Source organism: Poromitra crassiceps (assembly GCF_964638095.1).
Source record: "Poromitra crassiceps genome assembly, chromosome: 5".
Taxonomy (NCBI): Eukaryota; Metazoa; Chordata; class Actinopteri; order Beryciformes; family Melamphaidae; genus Poromitra; species Poromitra crassiceps.
Window position 1 is genome coordinate 60,968,573 of NC_139642.1, and position 21,848 is coordinate 60,990,420.

The window sequence follows — 21,848 nt, forward strand, 5'->3', positions numbered from 1 at the left end:
AAAATTTTTTGCCGCCCTCCGGGCGCCGCCAGAGTTCGCCCCCTCAGATTGTTGGCTTGCATGACGCCCCTGTACCCAGGTATTTGAACTAAAAGAAAAGAAAAGTGATTTTTGCGTTCAGCTCGACTTTAAGGTGAAAAAAACTAGATTGAAAAGCCCTGATTGTATTCAGTCATTATGATCAAATGTTTCATGTCCGCTTTTTAAGCACTGGAAGTGTTTCATTAAAATATTTACATTTACATTGTTAATTTAACTCAACTATTGTACCGTACTAAATCTTTTGCTACAATTTAACTTGCTTTAACAAATTTGTGTATATTTCCTGGGGTGAAATTCCCAGAGTGGCGGCGTATATATATTCAGTTTGACTCGCACCTCCATCCCGCCACACAGGCATAACCTGTCAACGGGACTTAACAATCAGGTCCTTCCAGTCGCACGGTGACACACCGTTGGCACACCCAAGGAGACGGGTGTGATTTGTTGGAAGGATTTCCAGCTCAGGCTGAAAGCACAAGTTGTTCTGCTCCCTCAGTGAAAGCTGGACTGCTAACGAGGAGAGAAGAGAACCATGTCTGCTCTCCTGCTGCTCGTGGGGCTCGTCGTCGTCGGGGTCGCCTTCCTCTTCCATCACGTCGTGGTGAAGGGGAAGCGATGCGTGAGCAGAGCCCAGCTGCACGGGAAGACGGTGATCGTGACAGGTAAGACTGTGAGGGTGACAGGTAAGACTGTGATGGTCAGACAGGTAAGACTGTGATGGTCAGACAGGTAAGACTGTGATGGTCAGACAGGTAAGACTGTGATGGTGACAGACTGTGATGGTAAGACAGGTAAGACTGTGATGGTAAGACAGGTACACTAGAGGATAAAAGGCCCGATTTAATGCCCGATTCCCCTCGGGGGGGCGTGGCCCGATTCGAGGCTAGTCTCAACCGATTTTTTGTCAAAATAATTGTCAAGTGTGTGGTGTCAATAAGATTATTGCAATGCTCCCGATTGAATCGGAGCCTGCCCGATCTCGAATCGGGCATATCAAACATGTTTGATATTTACGATGGCTGTCTCCCGACGGAACCCGCAATAGCCAATGAGAGCGCAGACCGAGACGCGTCGACGCGTCATACCCGGATGTTAATGCAGCACTCACAACAAACGAGTTGTGGCAACAGCAGTGCCATGTAGCTCCTCTCTCCCCAGCATCCTCATAGTTTAAAACAGGGTGGACAGCGGCGGATGGCTCTCCAAACATGTGTCGAGCAGAGCGGGTTGTTTGCTTCAAGGGAGTGGATATGCTGTAATATGAGCTCTCAGACAGGACGTTGTTTTAGCTCATTTTGCGAGGGTGTCCCGCCTGCTTGAAGTGGACCCGCCGCTCGGTGCATGTTTTGAGAGCCATCTGCTGTTGTCTGTGGGAAAAAATTGCGGTTTTGTGGGATATGAACAGCCTACAGTCTAGTTGCTGGAATCGCTGTGAGTCGGTACTTCAAACGGCTGGTGTGTGGTCTCGCAGTCTGGCCGAATCCTCTAGTGTGTGCGTTCAGGCGATTTTAATGTTAAAATCTGATGAAATTGTCCTTATGTCTGTGGTCTCTCATGTTTTTAAAATCGGTTAAGATTTGAAAATCCTCTAGTGTGTAGGCAGCATTAAGACTGTGATGGTAAGACAGGTGAGACTGTGAGGGTAAGACAGGTAAGACTGTGATGGTAAGACAGGTGAGACTGTGATGGTAAGACAGGTAAGACTGTGATGGTAAGACAGGTAAGACTGTGATGGTAAGACAGGTAAGACTGTGATGGTAAGACAGGTAAGACTGTGATGGTAAGACAGGTAAGACTGATGGTAAGACAGGTAAGACTGTGAGGGTAAGACAGGTAAGACTGTGATGGTAAGACAGGTAAGACTGTGATGGTAAGACTGTGATGGTAAGACAGGTGAGACTGTGATGGTAAGACAGGTAAGACTGTGAGGGTAAGACAGGTGAGACTGTGATGGTAAGACAGGTAAGACTGTGATGGTAAGACAGGTAAGACTGTGAGGGTAAGACAGGTAAGACTGTGATGGTAAGACAGGTAAGACTGTGATGGTAAGACAGGTAAGACTGTGATGGTAAGACAGGTAAGACTGTGAGGGTAAGACAGGTGAGACTGTGATGGTAAGACAGGTAAGACTGATGGTAAGACAGGTAAGACTGTGATGGTAAGACAGGTAAGACTGTGATGGTAAGACAGGTGAGACTGTGATGGTAAGACTGTGATGGGGACAGGTAAGACCTTTGCCCTGGTTTCCTGTGGGAATGCCAGACGTGTCAACACTCTCTCTTAGCTCCAGGCCAAGACATTCCATAGTGGGCTAAACCCCGACTTCTTCGGCCTGGGGGCTAGCTGGCCCTGCTCTGGGTGGTTGTGGGTGGGTGGGTGTGGGGTAAGATAGATGGACTGTATGGCGTCCATAGACTGTATGTGTAGATTGGAGTCTGTTGTCAATGTGCTAGGCTATGTATGGTTAGAATTGGAGCCAGACTTATCACCACATGTTGTTTCACTTCCAGTTCCAGGACGTACGCTTCATTGGAGCGGAATGGAAGAGAAGAACCAATATTGCAATAAATGGCCTACCAATTAGACCATGCATTTGCCTTAGTTGTAAATCATAGAGAAAGAAAAGAGAGAAAACAGTGAAGATGATACTTAAAGTGGTATTTTTATTAAATATCAGACATCAGCAATTCCTCCCTGAAATATTTGATTAACCATTTATTCATATTATGTTTAAGTTAATATTATATAAGTTAATTGTGTGTGTGTGTGTGTGTGTGTCTGGCTTAAAGAGCTGCTAGCACTAGTTTCAGCGGTCTTGTTTCCAGTGGAGAGTGTAGGTGTCCATGATGTTAAATGTTGTCTCTGTCTGTGACAGGCAGTAACACAGGCATAGGGAAGACCACAGCCATAGATCTGGCTAAGAGAGGAGCCAGGGTGATACTGGCCTGTCGCAGCACACAGAGAGGAGAAGCTGCTCTCCATCAAGTCAAGACGGTGAGAAGACCATCTACCTTGCTGGTTGCATCAACCCCCCCCCCCCCCTCCTCCCTAACAGGCATGCCTAGACCCCCCCCCCCCCCCCACACACACACACACCTCGCTACGTTCACACAGACACGGGGAACCTACGCCTTGCCTTGCCTCAACCCACGCCTACGCCTGCAGACCTTGAGCTGGGCGTGAACCGATCACACCGCACGCCTTTGCACGATGAGCGCACGGTGTACACAGCCTCGTTGACAAAAAACGGACGCCTATTTAAAAGCGTGGGTAAGGCTTCGTTCACACCGACGACCCAAGCCTTGCCTATGCCTTGCCTTTACCCACGCTTTTAAATAGGCGTCCGTTTTAGTCAACGAGGCTGTGTACACCGGGCGCCTGAGCGTGAACCCTGCGTGTACCCACGCCTTGCCTGTGCCTTGCCGATTTTATCGAATAGGCGAGAGTTCTATTTTCACGCCGACAAGGCGCGTGCAGGCAGGCTTTTCTGTCAAGCCATGAAAGAAAAACGCGACAATATCCGTGGGAACTGGCAAAGTCAACTGAATTTCAAAATAAAATTGAGTTTCTACAACAGTATTGAGCAGAGAGAGAGAGCGAGAGAGAGACGGGTGGCTATCACGTGGGGCTTTCTCCCTGTCGGCAAACAAATCTTCATGAGAGAGAATAGCGACCGAAGAAGCAAGATGGACAATGTTGTTGTGCCAGCACATATTCTTGCAAGATCACCTCTCTAAAATGTCCGACTATAGTCAGACCTGGTTATACATATCCAGCATCAATAGAACATTAAATATATCAGATTTATTTTACCTAGAGGCTACCCATGACAATTCTGGACAACACGAAAAAATACAGTCGGGAGAGAGGAGAGGCGCTTGTGACTCGGCTCCAGGTTCGGCGTGCAAAAGGCGTGCGGTGTGATCGCAAAAGCGTGTAACAGGTTCACGCCCAGCTCGGCGTAGGCGTGGGTTGAGGCAAGGCAAGGCGTAGCTTGTCTGTGTGAACTAAGCGTAAAGGCAAGGCGTAGGCAAGGCTTGGGTCCCCAGTGTGAATTAAGCCAGGCATGCCCCCACCCCCTCCCTAAGGCTGGTTTCACACCGACGACCCAAGCCTTGCCTATGCCTTGCCTTTACCCACGCTTTTAAATAGGCGTCCGTTTTAGTCAACGAGGCTGTGTACACCGGCCGCCTGAGCGTGAACCCTGCGTGTACCCACGCCTTGCCTGTGCCTTGCCGATTTTATCGAATAGGCGAGAGTTCTATTTTCACGCCGACAAGGCGCGTGCAGGCAGGCTTTTCTGTCAAGCCATGAAAGAAAAACGCGACAATATCCGTGGGAACTGGCAAAGTCAACTGAATTTCAAAATAAAATTGAGTTTCTACAACAGTATTGAGCAGAGAGAGAGAGCGAGAGAGAGATTGACGGGTGGCTATCACGTGGGGCTTTCTCCCTGTCGGCAAACAAATCTTCATGAGAGAGAATAGCGACCGAAGAAGCAAGATGGACAATGTTGTTGTGCCAGCACATATTCTTGCAAGATCACCTCTCTAAAATGTCCGACTATAGTCAGACCTGGTTATACATATCCAGCATCAATAGAACATTAAATATATCAGATTTATTTTACCTAGAGGCTACCCATGCCAATTCTGGACAACACGTGAAAAAATACAGTCGGGAGAGAGGAGAGGCGCTTGTGACTCGGCTCCAGGTTCGGCGTGCAAAAGGCGTGCGGTGTGAGGCAAGTGTGAGGTGGGTTGAGGCAAGGCAAGGCGTAGGTTGTCTGTGTGAAAGAAGCCTAACAGGCATGCCCCCCCCCCCCCCCCTCCCTAACAGGCATGCCTAGATCCCACCCCCCTCCCTAACAGGCATGCCTAGATCCCCCCCCCCCCCCTCCCTAACAGGCATGCCTAGATCCCCCCCCCTCCCTAACAGGCATGCCCCCCTCCCCCCTCCCAGGCATGCCTAGGCCCCCTCCCTCAGGCATGCCTAGAGGGTTCTACAAGTTGGGATTTTGAAGGGCTTTGAAGACCAGTATTCTGTCTACTTGGTATCTTTAAAGCCCCTGGAAACAAAAATAAATCAATGTTTTGAGTTTGTCATACCACAGAAAAATGTGTTATTAACCAGCAGGCCAATTTGAACTATTAAAAATGTAGCCTATATAAAACAAAATGTATCAACTAAATCCAACATTAGTTGGATTTATTTTAGAGGGAGAAAGACATTCGTTCAAGAAGGGCCCAGGTGTAGCCTGAACAGGTGTCTTTCTAGGAATGTCTTTCTATGAACTTTCTATGAAAATTCTAGCAATGTTGTATTCCTTTTATGAGGTTTGTGTGGTCTGTTCTGCCTGGATGTTGCCATCAGCTAACAGTGTGTGGTCTGTTCTGCCTGGATGTTGCCATCAGCTAACAGTGTGTGGTCTGTTCTGCCTGGATGTTGCCATCAGCTAACAGTGTGTGGTCTGTTCTTCCTGGATGTTGCCATCAGCTAACAGTGTGTGGTCTGTTCTGCCTGGATGTTGCCATCAGCTAACAGTGTGTGGTCTGTTCTGCCTGGATGTTGCCATCAGCTAACAGTGTGTGGTCTGTTCTGCCTGGATGTTGCCATCAGCTAACAGTGTGTGGTCTGTTCTGCCTGGATGTTGCCATCAGCTAACCGTGTGTGGTCTGTTACTGCCTGGATGTTGCCATCAGCTAAGTGTGTGGTCTGTTCTGCCTGGATGTTGCCATCAGCTAACAGTGTGTGGTCTGTTCTGCCTGGATGTTGCCATCAGCTAACAGTGTGTGGTCTGTTCCTGCCTGGATGTTGCCATCAGCTAACAGTGTGTGGTCTGTTCTGCCTGGATGTTGCCATCAGCTAACAGTGTGTGGTCTGTTCTGCCTGGATGTTGCCATCAGCTAACCGTGTGTGGTCTGTTCTGCCTGGATGTTGCCATCAGCTAACAGTGTGTGGTCTGTTCTGCCTGGATGTTGCCATCAGCTAACAATGTGTGGTCTGTTCTGCCTGGATGTTGCCATCAGCTAACCGTGTGTGGTCTGTTACTGCCTGGATGTTGCCATCAGCTAAGTGTGTGGTCTGTTCTGCCTGGATGTTGCCATCAGCTAACAGTGTGTGGTCTGTTCTGCCTGGATGTTGCCATCAGCTAACAGTGTGTGGTCTGTTACTGCCTGGATGTTGCCATCAGCTAACAGTGTGTGGTCTGTTCTGCCTGGATGTTGCCATCAGCTAACAGTGTGTGGTCTGTTCTGCCTGGATGTTGCCATCAGCTAACCGTGTGTGGTCTGTTCTGCCTGGATGTTGCCATCAGCTAACAGTGTGTGGTCTGTTCTGCCTGGATGTTGCCATCAGCTAACAGTGTGTGGTCTGTTCTGCCTGGATGTTGCCATCAGCTAACAGTAGTGTGGTCTGTTCTGCCTGGATGTTGCCATCAGCTAACAGTGTGTGGTCTGTTCTGCCTGGATGTTGCCATCAGCTAACAGTGTGTGGTCTGTTCTGCCTGGATGTTGCCATCAGCTAACAGTGTGTGGTCTGTTCTGCCTGGATGTTGCCATCAGCTAACAGTGTGTGGTCTGTTCTGCCTGGATGTTGCCATCAGCTAACGGTGTGTGGTCTGTTCTGCCTGGATGTTGCCATCAGCTAACGGTGTGTGGTCTGTTCTGCCTGGATGTTGCCATCAGCTAACGGTGTGTGGTCTGTTCTGCCTGGATGTTGCCATCAGCTAACAGTGTGTGGTCTGTTCTGCCTGGATGTTGCCATCAGCTAACGGTGTGTGGTCTGTTCTGCCTGGATGTTGCCATCAGCTAACAGTGTGTGGTCTGTTCTGCCTGGATGTTGCCATCAGCTAACGGTGTGTGGTCTGTTCTGCCTGGATGTTGCCATCAGCTAACAGTGGTCTGTTCTGCCTGGATGTTGCCATCAGCTAACAGTAGTGTGGTCTGGTCTCTGACAGGAGAGTGGCAGCAGTCAGGTGGTGTTCATGCAGTGTGATCTGGGCAGTCTGAAGTCTGTGCGCTGCTTCGCTGAGACCTTCCTGAAGACTGAGCCCAGACTGGACCTGCTCATCAACAACGCAGGTGAGACACCTGAACATGCTGCTGCTGGACATTGTGTGGGATTTCCGAGACACAAATCTTTCTAGCGATATAGCATTGGCTTGCTACAATGTCACCACACAGTCATTTAAAAATGTCATTAACAACGTGCAAATGCCATCATACAATTTCAGTGGACAGCTTGTGAAATTGTAATGGGCAGCTACAGCAGAATAAAATGTAGCTAATTTATTTATTTTTTATTTATTTTTTTATGCCCCACTGTAAAAATAATTGTGGGTACAAGGTCCGGTTTAACGTGACTTATTGTTGCAGCTTGCCATTTCCTTTGTTTTGTCTGCAGACCCGAATTATAAATCGGAACCCGGAGTACGTTATAAAAGTTATAAATATAGTCACGTTATAAACAACTAAGCAACGCTGGGGGTCCGTATGGAAACGGTGTTACTCGAAATGGTTAAAAGTTAAATCAATTTGGTCAGTCAGTGGCGTCTTACTGCCATGTAAAGTAACGAACGCTAGCCGCTAGCATTAGCCACAGTAGCCGACTACCCATAATGCATCACGTTATCCCAGCACCCGAAACGACATTTAATGCATAAAATAAAGCTGAAAACGAAAACCAGATTTCTAAATAGCCGTTATTTATCGTTATTTGATAAACTGAGCACACAAGCGTAATCTAAATGGTTACTTTGACCGTCTACATTTTTTTTCTAAACTTATAAAAGCAACATATTAACCCTTACGGCTGTAGAGCAGAATGGCTCTGCTGTACAACCCTCATAGACGTATGTTTTTTTGTCAAGTTAAAACCGTCTATTACACCAGAAGAAGCACCCATAGGCATCATGGCAGCTAGAAATAAGGTGGATATTGAATTTGGACACAGACACACCTAGTCATTGCACAAGATGCTACCTTCCTGTTTGTGCAGAACCTTGAAGAACTTGTTTGCCTTGTGGAGGTTACACATGGCGCTGAACTTGGCAGTGAACATGAGTCTATTTCTTGGTTCATTCATATTTGCTGCAATGAAGGTCTTTTCAACACACTGGGAACAACAATGTAGAGTTTTACAAGAGTGCCAAAATCTGATGTAATATTCAATGCTTTTTTTTTCTTTTTCTTTTTTTTTTACTGTTGTGTTGCTTTGACTTCCCTGCTCTGTGGCCACTAGCCTCACCTTGGTAGCCACATCCAGCTCACCTCTGGGCAATGGCCATGCCCACATAGCAAATGGTATAGCCTACACCCCCAAAACATCCCAACATCATTAAGACTATTTCATACAAACGGGGATTTGAGCATGAACACACAGATTGATAATTTACAATATATTATATTCACTTATTTCAACGTGGGAAAAGGTTGCCTATTGCAGCTTTAGGGCGGTTTGTAGGTTTTGAAACTTTTGAAGGTTCCATGTGGGAGCTTTGTGAGGTTTGACTGCTTAAAGTCCTGCTATAGTTTTGGTGTTGATGTGTGTGGTGGGTTCAAGCTGTCCCTATGCGTTTTCTCTCAGGGGTTTACATGCAGGGCCGGACGGAGGACGGACTGGGGATGATGTTCGGCGTGAACCACCTCGGTCACTTCCTGTTGACCAACCTGCTGCTGGAGCGGCTGGCGGCGTGCGGCCCCAGCCGCGTGATCAATCTGGCGTCCGTCATGCAGCATTGCGGCACGGTGGACTTTGACTGCCTGAACGCCCACAGAGCTCTGCGGCAGGGCAACTCGTATCTGGCTGAGCTGAGGGCATACTGCGACAGCAAGCTGTGCAACGTGCTCTTCACCCACGAGCTGGCCAACCGGCTGCAGGGCACCCCGGTCACCTGCTACAGCCTCCACCCAGGTCAGTGAAGGGGCTGCGCCAAAAAATCATATCGATGCGTTTCTTAGGCTGAGCGGTGATAACACAAAATATATCTCGGTATTTTCTATGAAGTGGGCCAAATGTTCCGTTTTGATCAAATACCTCAATATTGATATTGTGATCATATCTTATTGTCATCACAATGAGATTTTTGATAATCATCAGTGATGTGGATATAATGACTAAGTGGGTAAAAGCAAATAATAGAACGGCTAGAACAGTCTGGTAAGTTCTGACAATTAAATCACTTTACTCTGATGCAGCCTTTAAAACCAGGAAAAGACCGCACTTTATGCCATATAAATCACAATATTGCGATATCCAAAATCAAAAAGTCAATCAAAAGATGATATCTAGTCTTAATATCACAATGTCAATCATTATCATATCAGTGTATTGCCCAGCCCTACCACTGACTTCAAATCATGGGCATTCATTCAAATTGCATCGATCAGCACCGCAATACACAGGGAGGCACCACACACACACACACACACACACACACACACACACACACACACACAGGGAGGCACCCCACACACACACACACACACACACACACACACACACACACACACACAGGGAGGCACCCCACACACACACACACACACACACACACACACACACAGGGAGGCACCCCACACACACACACACACACACACACACAGGGAGGCACCCCACACACACACACACACACACAGGGAGGCACCACACACACACACACACACACACACACACACAGGGAGGCACCACGCACATTTCTCTCCCATTTACAAGAGAATGATCTCCGTGAACCCTGCTTTCTTGGGCCAGCGTGCGGCGATCAGAATCATCATAATCAATAACGATAATATAATATCCCTATGGGCACGGCTCCAGGGTGGTCGGGATCAGCACCTCCGGAAGTGACCCCTACAGGTCAGGAGTGAGCCAGCCAGTGCATCTGAACCTGAGGGCCACACACTCCTGTCCCAACTGACCCCACCCAATATCTGTCCCACTACCTCGGGGTGCAGTCTCCATCATTCTCTCTCCAGTGGAACCTGGAAAACCCGCTGGTGAGGTTCAGTATTCCCGGTGTGTGTTGCTCAGCAGGTGAATGCTGCTCCATGACAGAAGGCTGTGAGACAGAGGGGAGGAGAGCGTGCCCCTCCCGGTTTGTTTCTGTGCGACCGGCCCCACCTGTTCCGTGGCCTCTGCTCCAAATCACAAGTCAGGTCTTGAAACAGGTTATTGTCTTGGGGGACGAACATGCCCCAACAGAGGGTTCCAGGGAGAGGCCAGCAAACGAAGGAGATTGAAGTCACATTGACTACGTTTACATGCACACAATATTCCACTATTATTCGGAAAATGACAATATTCTGAATTTGTTAAAGGTCATGTAAACAGCATATTCCAGTTGCATTTTCAGAATTTGCCCTTTTTCCGAATTTAGCATTTTCCGATTAAGACATGTGGGTTATTCCAGTATTATTCAGGTTTTAGGAAGATTCTTTGATCATGTATACAGCGCATTCAGAATATGCGACGCAAACTGCGGTAAAAACCCTGATTGAGACGCATATTCCGAATGCGCTGCCTGTTGCCTGTTTGTGGTCAACTGATGTGTGCTAGAAAGCGCTAGAAGAGGCGATATAATCATATATAATCCGTCATCTCTGGCATGCGAAAAGAAAAGCCCACATTTCCATTGGTGCCCACGGAAGTCAAAAGTGCTTGCGCGCCTGCGAGGTAATAAAGTAGACTACTAGCCTACTTTTTATGAAAGACTGTGTTCCATAGTTGATTGCTCTATTGTTGACACAAAGTGTTATTGTAAGTCGCTTTGGATAAAAGCGTCTGCCAAATGACGTAATGTAATGTAATTTTGATGTGCAAATAATCGCAACGCCAAACTTTCCAGCAGCAAGCTACTGAAATGGACCAAGTGATCCTTTGTTTATTCTCAACAGAAAAACTCTGCCTACCTGCATCTCTCTCCCCCCTCCCTCACGTGTCGGGGAGGGCGAGCTACAGCTGCATGTCAACGGGAATATTAGTGGATTATTCATTTAGTCGGAATATTGTCATTTTCGGAATATGGACAAAAACCGGAGTATTGTGTGCATGTAAACGTAGTCATTGAAATAGCGTTTTGATGGCATCTTGCTTCCATAATGCAAAGTATTTGAGCTGCTGAAGATGTTTTAAAGTAACTAACATACCTCTCATTTGTGCATAATGGTTCATGCATCTTGTGAAATACAGCCAGGACACTGTGCTTCATATCATCCTCACAGCCAATCTATCTATTTTATCCATCTGGAGCTGATCTTCATCATATTCAAGAGTGAGTCTGATGTTATGCCTCAATTATTCTATACATTTGAATCCTTCTGACATTTCAAATTAAGCCACCCCTTTTTGAGTCTTTGGTTCAGTTGTTTCAACATGAAAATCTAAGTGACTGCCATAAAATGGTCAAATTGAACAGAACTAGGATATAATGGTAATTATGTGATTCAACTGAACTCTGGAATGCTATTTGTTTCCAGTGAGGTATTAGCTTATATAGTGGCTTCTAGACCCTTTTTAGAGTGGACGTCACAGGGTTAGTTGCGCACGCATCGCGGTATCCAAAGCTCTGAGGAACTCAAGCCGAAACGAGGGAGATCCCCGGAATACAGGAAAAAGACTTCTTGTGTCGTTTGCGTATAGACGCAGGACATTCCCACTAGGAATATGAGGATGTGCGGCACTGCAACTTTGGTGATGCATTGGATCCTAGACCCATCCTGACAGTGAGTACGAGCCAAGAAACCTCACCCCATTGAAAGAGTTAGCTTATCTTGTGTAAGGTAACCTGTGTGTTGCTGGCAAAGTTTTAAAATACGTGGAGGAGGCGTCAGGATCTTCCATATCTCTATGACAGCTGAACCGCTGGTTGTAACTTTCTGCAACCGTTTCGGCTCCGCCCACACAATACGTATGTTACAGCTATTTACAGATTTAAAAGGGTCTATATAGTGACTTTACTATTGCTGCTGTAGAAAGAAAATATGAAGTTATGTTAGGAATATATATACCACGCCCACCCCCAACTCCCCTGTCCCGAATTTCACCCTTCTCATCTGGTCACCCTACTTGACCAGAAAAAAAAGTGGCTACTTGAAAGGTTATATCGGTCTCTCAGATGGGGTTCTGTAGGACAAAATGAGGGTGCTTTCTCACTGGGAACGATTGCTTTCGTTCCGTTCCATTCTGCACCAATGGAACGGAGTACACTTGCGTCATCAACTACGCCTGGAGGGTGTCCTCGCCCGTGTGTTGTCTATGTGGTTCGGAACGGTTGGCGTTCACGTTCGCAAGTGTTCCGTGCCCGGGCACGCCAAAGCGTTCTCCAGACCACCTTTTTCAAGTGGATCCTGTCACGGTTCCCCCGTTGCGCGCGGAACGGAATGCAACGTTCTCACACATCAAACGTGCCAAAACTCGCGTCAATTTGGGGACGAGTGTGCTCTCGGGAACGGTCCCGGGGCGCCAGTGAGAAAGCACCCTTAAATGGAGGTCTGTGGTCAAATCCGTTTCAACCGGGGCGTTGCGTTTGTACCGAGAATTAAAAGTTTATGGTTAACTTGGTTTTTGTTGTGTGTTTTTTGCAGGAGCCATCAGCTCTGAGCTGGGCAGGAACGCCAACCTGTTGCTCCAGACCCTCAGGAAGCCCATCACCAGCTTCTTCTTCAAAAACACTGAGCAAGGAGCACAGACCACCCTGCACTGCGCCCTGCAGGAGGGCCTGGAGCCCCTCAGCGGACGCTACTTCTCCAACTGCACCGTGAGGAACGTCTACTCCAAAGCCAAGGACCCTGCCGCCGCCAAGAAGCTGTGGGAGCTGAGTGAGAGGCTGAGCGGACTAGCATGAAAAGCCCCTTACTGAAAGGCTCAGTGCTCGGAATAAACAATTCACCAAAGTGTCATGGATGTGAATGATCTTATGCTAGCCTTCATGTGTTTGATGTGAATGATCTTATGCTAGCCTTCATGTGTTTGCGGCTAGCTGGACAGAAACGCAACAGGTAAAATTTCCTATTTAGATTTTGTTGATCAGGTTGATCATGGTTTCGCAGTTTGTTGACGAAGTCGTAAGTGAGCGATTTCCAGTTTAATTTGTCATATGGCAAGCTTCTTCCTGATGTTTTGAGTCAGCTAATACACTCACACAGCACTGGAGTAGGAACACCTGTTCACCGCGTCATTATGGATCCCACTGCTTTTCTTGTTAAGACCCGCCCTATTCTGCGTCTGATTGGTCGGGGTTTAGGCATGAGGCGGTTGGGTTTACGTATGAGGAGTGATGATTGGTTGGGTTTAGCCATGAGCTCTACCATTGGCTCCGTCCATTTCAGTCTGAGCGAAGGAAAATCCTTTTCCGCTCCCTGCGGGTTGCTCTCAAATGCCTCTGTTGCTGTGAAACGACAACGCTAGGTAGCAAGCTAGCCCCCTACACACTGAAAATGGCAGGTTTTGGTGAAGACTTGGATTGTACAATACGGCAGGCCTGCTTGGTACCTTTTGGGGGATGGTTGTAAAGATAACGGAGCCTTTTTCCCCCATTATACCAGAGTGAGAGTAAGAGGAGCCAGACTCTCTCCTGTGCTAAACGGAGATAGTCTGGCAGGCGAGACTAGGCAGGTCTCAACAAGAACAGCATCAGGATCCATAATAACACCTGTACACCTTTTTATTCATGCAATTACCCATTTAGACCATCATGTGGCAGCAGTGCAACGCATACGTCATACCATCATGCAGACGGCGGTCAGCAGCGTCACGTTAATGTTCACATCAAATGTCAAAATGGGAGAACATGTGATTTGTACATTATGTTTAAACTGAAAATGCCAATAAACAGATTTATAGGGGGAAAAAATAAAATGTTACGTTCTCTCATCTGCTTTTACCGTGGGCCCGTGGCATGGCTGTCGGCGCCTGACGAGCTGGTTTGAGTGTTTCTGAAACTGCTCATCACCTGTCATCACCAGTCATCCGATGAGAGAGGCCAGAGGAGAATGGGCAGACTGGTTGGAGCTGACAGAAACTGACTGTAAACTCATAACCTCTGTACAGCTGTGGTGAGCAGAAACCTCAGAAATCTCAGAATGCAACACGTTGAACCTGGAGGAGGATGTGACTTTGGTGGGGGGTTGACGCTGAGCCGAAAGCTGATACCTAACCAGTATCGGTATGGTGTCAAAAAAAGTGCTCAGAGTAAGACCGGTCTGACTGGGTTGGTCCAGAGCCGTGTCAGAAGAGTTGCGACATCTCCATTCACTCCAATGGACCAGTTTTTTTTACTCAAAAGTTCCAGGAATGAAGGTCCTGGATTAAGCAGCACTGTCGAGTTGCAGCAAAATAGACAGTTTGTGTTGTACTCTGAAAGGGTTTTTCCCCCCTTGAATCAAATTGTACATTATCAGCTTTATTTTAGCATGCAAAAGTAGCGCGAGACCCATTCCTGGCTGTTCATTGGCTAATGAGTCTCGCATCTTGGTCCTCCGCTGATGCCGCTCTCTCTCTAGAGGACACTAGGTTGGTCTTATGTAAGTCACCATGACTCGCCATTTGTTAATGGCACTGTAAGACGTATTGTAATGAAGATAGTCAAAGTAGTTATAGGGTTAACCAATGTAGTAGCTCACAGTCTGAGACTGTGGGCCTCCCCCAGACAAAGCTTGGAGAAAGGCGCCCCCTCGCTCAATTCCTGGATGCCTATTGCAGTGGTTCTCAACCTGGGGGTCGGGACTCCCCATGGGGTCGCGAGATTATTCTGGGGGGTCGTGGGATGGTTAAAAAAATCAAGTAAATAAAAAATCATACGCATTTTTTGAGAATGTTTTTTTCTCCCATGATTAACTCGACCATAATGTAGTAGCCTATTCAGTATAAAACTATGTATGAAATATAAACTATATATAAACCATTTAAAATTGATTTGAGTGAGTGCACACACGCACTGGGAGGGGTGTGGCAGAGGGAGGGGGGGAGGGGGTCACGAACCCCAGCCGAAATCTTTTTGGGGGTCTGTTTTGGTGGAGCAGCGACCAGGGCAGCAGGGGGAGAATTGGTCAAATACATTCGGGGAGAAAATGGGGAGGGAAGGGGGGGAGAACCCACTACAGCCTCTCTCTGAAAGACAACATCAGCCGCGGCGCGGAGGCCAAATTTCAACTGAAGGTGCAATATATAAACTGGGGGTGCAATACATGCTCTTGCACCCCTCTTGCTCATGGGACAGTCTCACAAACAGTCAAAACCAACAACTCAACTGCTTCACCGTGTCTGCATACTTCATACTCTATAGCAGTGATACTCAACTTGCAGCCCGGGGGCCAGATGCGGCCCGCGATATGGTGAAGAGTGGCCCCCCGACCATTTTCTGATTCACAATGAAAACTAATGCTAAATAAAGTTTGACTGAGCTCCAGCTAAATTGTCAAATATGGCCGTCTGCTCGCCACCCAGGCACTTACAGTATATGTAGCCTACTTAACTAACTTAACCTAACTAACTAATTATCGTGTGTGGACAAAATTGTGAGACTAAACTCCGGCTGACACCTCAAAAACCTCGCTACAGAAAAAAGTATATTAATGTTTGTATATTAACTGGCCCCTGGCGTCCTGTCATTTTGCAAAAGTGGCCCCCGGGGCAAAGCAAGTTGAGTATCCCTGCTCTATAGTGAGTTGCAACCACACGATTTGCTGTTTGGACAAGCATGCTATTTGCGCTAAAATGTGCAGATGTAGCTAATAAAGTGGCCGGTGATTGTATGTAATAAACCTTTGGATATTCACCTTATGTAGCCCCGCCCACTTGACCCAGTTGTGTTATGACTTCCTGTTCAAAACACTGTCTGTTTTACCTGCTCACTAGTACTGTACTGTCACAGGAAGTGTCCACACAATAGGAACTAACTGGCTGACCCCTGTGTTGGAACATAAGGTGAATAAGGGGCAGCTAAATGCTGCCACCACCTGGGCAGGACAGTTAATTGGTTCAATGTCAGGCTGTAATGATCATCCCACACAGGAAACTGGGAATAAATAGCCTACAAAAGTCCACTTCATCACATTAAAACCAAGTCATAGGGCAACAAGGTGAGGAGGTGAACAGGACAGATACTTTCGATACTTTACTTACTTATATGACGGACGCACAATGGAACTCTTTTCTGTACTTTTAACCATCGCAGGTTCTCAAAATGAGAAGGTGTCAATTAAGGTGAGTTCTCGCAGAGAGTTTCAGAATGACCCTATCTGATTTTGAGAAGTCTGGACTCTGGAGTCTGTTTTTAAGGTACAATGTTATAGGCCATTGAACCATGACCAGCAAGCATAGTCAGAATAAGGCTGAGCAAGAGCTCCTGCCAGGGTCACCATTGCTTTCCTATCCAGATGTTTTGAAATTCAGGCTAAGAAGCGTGTTCTTTGATTGGGCCTTGGACAGCACTTTGTCAGCCTGGCCCGCTCCTGATTATGGCTATCCAGGCTCAAGACGTCATAAAGCAGCATTATTAAATATAACTTACAGCGCAGCATCAAAACAAGCAGACATCACTGTTGACATCACTGCCTTTACTAAAGAGGTGAACTCTCTCTCTCTCACACACACACACACACACACACACACACACACTCTCTCTCTCTCCCCACACACACACACACACACACACACACAAAAGGCTGCGAGTCTGACATAAGCCGATTGCACCTGCAAAAAGACGCGTGGTGGAGTAAACAAATAAACACTTGATGAGGAGCCTATGTGCCCTCGATACAAACTTTTTGGAAGGATTATTGGTTATAGCCTGATTGTTAGTGTCCATAAACAAATTGATGATCAAACAAAAATGATCTCAATTATTGTATAGACAGTACACAAAATAGAAACCGGCCTACTGTATAGTTTCCATGATCCAGTAGCTAACAAGTTTAAAATCACTGGGAAAAATACCCTGTTCATTAACCAACATGGGTGATGATGTCATTAGTGATGTCACTCAAGCAATTGTGATGTCATCGGTGATGATGATATTGGTGAGGTCATCAGTGATGTTACTCGAGCAATTGTGATGTCATCAGTGACATCACAATCATTTTGATTTTGAAAAATCAAAGAAGTTATGTGGTCTCAAGAACAGCAAAGCCTTAAAAACTGAAAATGTGTAAAAATTTAAATATTTGTATGTAATGCCTGAGTTTATTCTAACGTGATACCCCTGTTTGTTTTTGGTTTTAATTTATTTTATTTTATTTCTGTTTATGAAGTTGTATAATCAATACAGAAAGTAGCTTGTTGATTTGTATGCTTGGGAATTAATCAATAATAATACTCATAATAATATATATATATATATATATATTTTTTATGTCACCGGTGATGATGTCATCAGTGAGTGGATGTCCTCAGTGATGTCATCAGTGATGATGTCATCAGTGAAGTTACTCAAGCAATTGTGATGTAATCGGTCATATCAGTGATGATGTCATTAGTGATGTCACTCATTTATATCAAATATCTTTAAAGTGGATGTTACTATTAAGCCACCCAAATGCCGGAATATTTTCAACGCCCAGAGAATGCTCTCAAACGAGCGAACGAGTTTCTGGAGGTGGTCAAGAAGCAGCCTGCCTTGGATGTTTTGTACGATGTCATCAAGAGCAAGAAACATCGAGCATGGCAGAAGATCCACGAGCCCATCATGCTCAAGTACTTGGAGCTCTGCGTGGATCTCCGCAAGAGCCACCTGGCCAAGGAGGGCCTCTACCAGTACAAGAACATATGCCAGCAGGTGAACATCAAATCCCTGGAGGATGTGGTCAGGGCGTACTTGAAGCTGGCTGAGGAGAAGACTGAGATGGCCAAGGAGGAGTCCCAGCAGATGGTCCTGGACATAGAGGATCTGGATAACATCCAGACTCCAGAGAGTGTGCTCCTCAGTGCTGTGAGTGGAGAGGACACTCAGGACCGCACAGATCGTCTGCTGCTCACTCCCTGGGTTAAGTTCCTGTGGGAGTCCTACCGCCAGTGCCTGGACCTGCTGCGAAACAACTCCAAAGTGGAGCGCCTCTACCATGACATTGCCCAGCAAGCGTTAAAGTTCTGCCTTCAGTACACCCGTAAGGCTGAGTTTCGTAAGCTGTGTGAGAACCTCCGTATGCACCTGGGCCAGATCCAGCGCCATCACAACCAGAGCACAGCCATCAACCTGAACAACCCTGAGAGCCAGTCAATGCACTTGGAGATCCGTCTGGTGCAGCTGGATAGTGCCATAAGCATGGAGCTCTGGCAGGAAGCGTTCAAGGCTGTTGAGGACATCCATGGCCTGTTTTCGCTCTCCAAGAAGCCTCCCAAACCCCAGCTGATGGCCAACTACTACAACAAGGTATCCACTGTGTTCTGGAAGTCTGGTAATGCCCTTTTCCATGCCTGCACCCTCCACCGGCTCTATCACCTCTCCAGGGAGATGCACAAGAACCTCACTCAAGAGGAGATTCAGAGGATGTCCACGAGAGTCCTCCTGGCCACACTGTCCATTCCCATCACCCCTGAACGCACCGATATCGCTCGGCTGTTGGACATGGATGGCATTATTGTGGAGAAACAGTGCAGGCTGGCCACCCTTCTGGGCCTGCAGTCTCCACCGACCCGTCAGAGTCTCATCAATGACATGGTGAGATTTGATTTGCTGCAGTACATCGTACCTGAAGTGAAAGAACTGTACAACTGGTTGGAGGTAGACTTCCACCCTCTAAAGCTGAGCGGAAGAGTGACCAAGGTGCTGAACTGGGTGAGAGACCAGGCTGAGAAGGAGTCTGATCTCCAACAATATGCCCCTCACCTGCAGAGTAACACCATCCTTCGGCTTTTGCAGCAGGTTGCTCAGATCTATCAAAGCATCGATTTCAGCCGCCTGATCTCCCTGGTTCCATTTGTGGATGCATTCCAGCTGGAGCGCTCCATCGTGGATGCTGCCCGACACTGTGATCTGCAGGTTCGAATTGACCACAGCTCTAGAACATTGAGTTTTGGTTCTGACCTGAATTATTCAACCAAAGAAGACTCTCCAGTTGGTCCGTTCCTGCAGAACATGCCCTCGGAGCAGATCAGGAAGCAGCTGACTGCAATGTCCTTCTCTTTGGCCAAGGCCATCCAGGTCATCAAGCCTGCCTCCATCCTGCAAGAGCGTGCGGAGCAGAGCCAGCAGGCCATCGCTGCCTATCTAGAAAATGCCCACAAGGATCACCAGCGCATCCTGGCTCGTAAACAGACCATTGAAGAGCGCAAGGAGCGCCTGGAGAGCCTGAACATCCAGCGAGAGAAGGAGGAGCTGGAGCTACGTGAGGCAGAGGTGCAAAAATTGCGCAAGGCTGAGGAGGACCGCTTGCGCCAGGAAGCCAAAGAGAGGGAGAAGGAGCGCATCATGCAGGAGCATGAGCAGATCAAGAAGAAGACCGTGCGTGAACAGTTGGAGCGGATCAAGAAGACTGAACTTGGAGCCAAGGCCTTCAAGTATTTTGATATTGAGGACCTGGAGGAGCTGGATCCTGACTTCATCATGGCCAAACAGGTGGAGCAGTTGGAGAAGGAGAAGAAGGTATTTCAAGAGCGTCTGAAGAACCAGGAGAAGAAGATTGACTACTTTGAGAGGGCCAAACGCCTTCTGGAAATTCCTCTCATCAAAAAGGCTTATGAGGAGCAGCGTGTCAGGGACATGGAACTGTGGGACCTTCAGGAGGATGAGAGGATCATCAACATGAAAGTTGAACAGGAGAAGGCTCTGGAGCACAAGCAGCGCCTTTCCGGGATGATGAAGGACAAAGATAACTTTGTGTCTGAAATAACAGCAGCCCGTAGATTAATTTACGAGGAAAAACTGAAAGCATTCCAGGAGCGCTTGGTCGAGGAGAGGAAGAAGCATCTGGAGGAGAGGAAGAAGCAACGCAAAGAGGACAGACGCGATTCATTCTATCGCCAGAAAGAGGAAGCGGCACAGCATATCCATGAGGAGCAGCTGAAGAAAGAGTGTGACGAGCGTGAGCACCTGGAGCAAGAGCAGCGCAAGGAGGAGGAGAGGGAGTACCAGGAACGCCTGCGCAAGCTGGAGGCGCAGGAACAGAAACAGCGTGCCCGCCAGCAGGAGATTGATGAGCGTGAACGCCGTCATAGCGGCAGTGGGGGATGGAGGAAGAGCACAGAGGGTGAATCAGCGTGGCGTCGTCCTGTGCCTGATAGGGACTGGAAACAAGAGGGCCGTGAAGAGGACAGAGAGGACAAAGACATGTCCTTCAGACGAGCGGATGGTCCCCACAGGGGTCCAGATGACCCAGGACCCCGCCGGGTCTTTGATGAGGACCTCAGGCCCAGACGCACTTTCGATGACGACAGAGGTCCACGCAGAAGCATGGAAGACTCCAGGGGTCCGAGGCGTGTGCCCGACGATGATCTGGGCCCCAGAAGAGGAGGAGATATCAGGAGAGGCATGGATGACGGACCGCGTCGTGGAGGTGAAGACGCCAAGCCTTGTAAACCCCATTTCAGAGAGCGTCGCCCACCAAGAGAGGAGAGTGGTGCCTGGAGGAGAGGAGGCACAGAAGAAAGTAGTGCCTGGAGAGATTCTCGCGATTATCCTCGAGACCGCGACGGTCACCTTGGAGGTGACGATCCCCGTGGTGAGCGTCATGACAGAGACGGCCGGGACGATCGTGAGCAAAGACCCCCGCCGCCCAGAGACAATAATGTGGGCGGGTCTTGGTGTCGTGGCAGTGAAGAGAAGCGAGAGGAGTGGGAAAGGCCAGGGATGCGTGAGCACGAACCCAAAGCGGACAAGAACTCCTGGCGAGACAAAGAAAACGGCCGTCGCACCAAGAACAAGACGGATGAAGCTGGCTGGACCACCGTCTGCCGCTGACAGGCAGATTCCACCAGGAATGTAAGCGTTAACGTTACGTCTGCGAGGCGGCAGCCGGAGCTGCTCGCAGCCTAGTGAACGTCTGTTTTTCCACCAGACGCGCCGCTGCTGCATGTTCCAGAAGCGGCTCCCGTTAAAAATATTCCAGTCTATTTTTTTTTTTACCGCTTCCCGCTTCTAGTTGCGCCAAGTAGCACAGAGCAGATCGAGCTGAGGAATCCACAACCGAGGAACAAAATAAAACGTCCCTACATTTTCAAAATAAAACCATGCAGACAAAACGGCACCCTATAGACTACTACAGAGCATGGAACTGCCTTCTTTGCGCAGGACCAGTTCTTCTGGCAGCCTTTGACACATCTACATGAGATTGTCTTGTTCATTGACACAGGCCAAGCTGGCTCTGTAGATGGAAACTGTATTGATATGTGGTTCTATATGATGCCTATGGAGGCAGGGCGCTCTCTAGACTGTGTAAAACTGCTTTTCCATCGTCAAGAGACCATCCAAATTTTGTGCCTGAGGGAATTTCTGGCTTGGCATCTTCTCAATGATGTTTGCCAGAGCAGCCCTTTTCAGGTGCAGGAGAAATGCATTCTCTGTTGGGGGTAGTAGCTGTAAGAGGGTTAATACTAGGTCTGACAGTGAACAGCAGATGTGACAGAATTAACAGAAGTTGAACACAGAATAATCCTCCACTTGGACAGAATTAGAAAACGGGGATTGCCATTCTAAAAACCTATAAACCTACACTGAATATAAATGTCCAATGTTCCAACAATGTTGGTATCCATGGTAGTGGCGTAGCACTATTTTGAGTTTGCTCAAGTAAACAGTTTGTTCTTTCTAGTCATTTTCTGAGTCTGCCAGAAGAACAAACTGTTCCTGTGCAAAGAAGGCATTCCATGCTATACTGTAG

The 21,848-nt window shown here is 47.7% G+C and overlaps 1 protein-coding gene and 1 pseudogene across 3 annotated transcripts; both read left to right on the forward strand.

Annotated features, from left to right (window-relative positions):
• The first annotated feature begins 501 nt into the window (after nucleotides 1–501).
• Nucleotides 502–13,876, forward strand: dhrs13b.1 (dehydrogenase/reductase (SDR family) member 13b.1). 2 transcript variants are annotated; one of them, XM_083637264.1, is made up of 5 exons: nucleotides 502–704; nucleotides 2,918–3,036; nucleotides 7,001–7,124; nucleotides 8,629–8,955; nucleotides 12,621–13,876. In XM_083637264.1, the coding sequence occupies exons 1-5, from the start codon at nucleotides 575–577 to the stop codon at nucleotides 12,878–12,880; spliced, it is 960 nt and encodes a 319-aa protein (XP_083493390.1). In that variant the 5' UTR covers nucleotides 502–574; the 3' UTR covers nucleotides 12,881–13,876. The 2 variants fall into 2 exon arrangements, with proteins under 2 accessions (XP_083493390.1, XP_083493391.1); XM_083637265.1 differs by having other exon boundaries at nucleotides 523–704; nucleotides 2,922–3,036.
• Nucleotides 13,877–17,569: 3,693 nt separating this feature from the next.
• On the forward strand, nucleotides 17,570–20,929 carry LOC310776666 (eukaryotic translation initiation factor 3 subunit A pseudogene; annotated as a pseudogene). The gene has a single exon. The product of its transcript is annotated as a eukaryotic translation initiation factor 3 subunit A pseudogene (transcript).
• The last annotated feature ends 919 nt before the right edge of the window (nucleotides 20,930–21,848 follow it).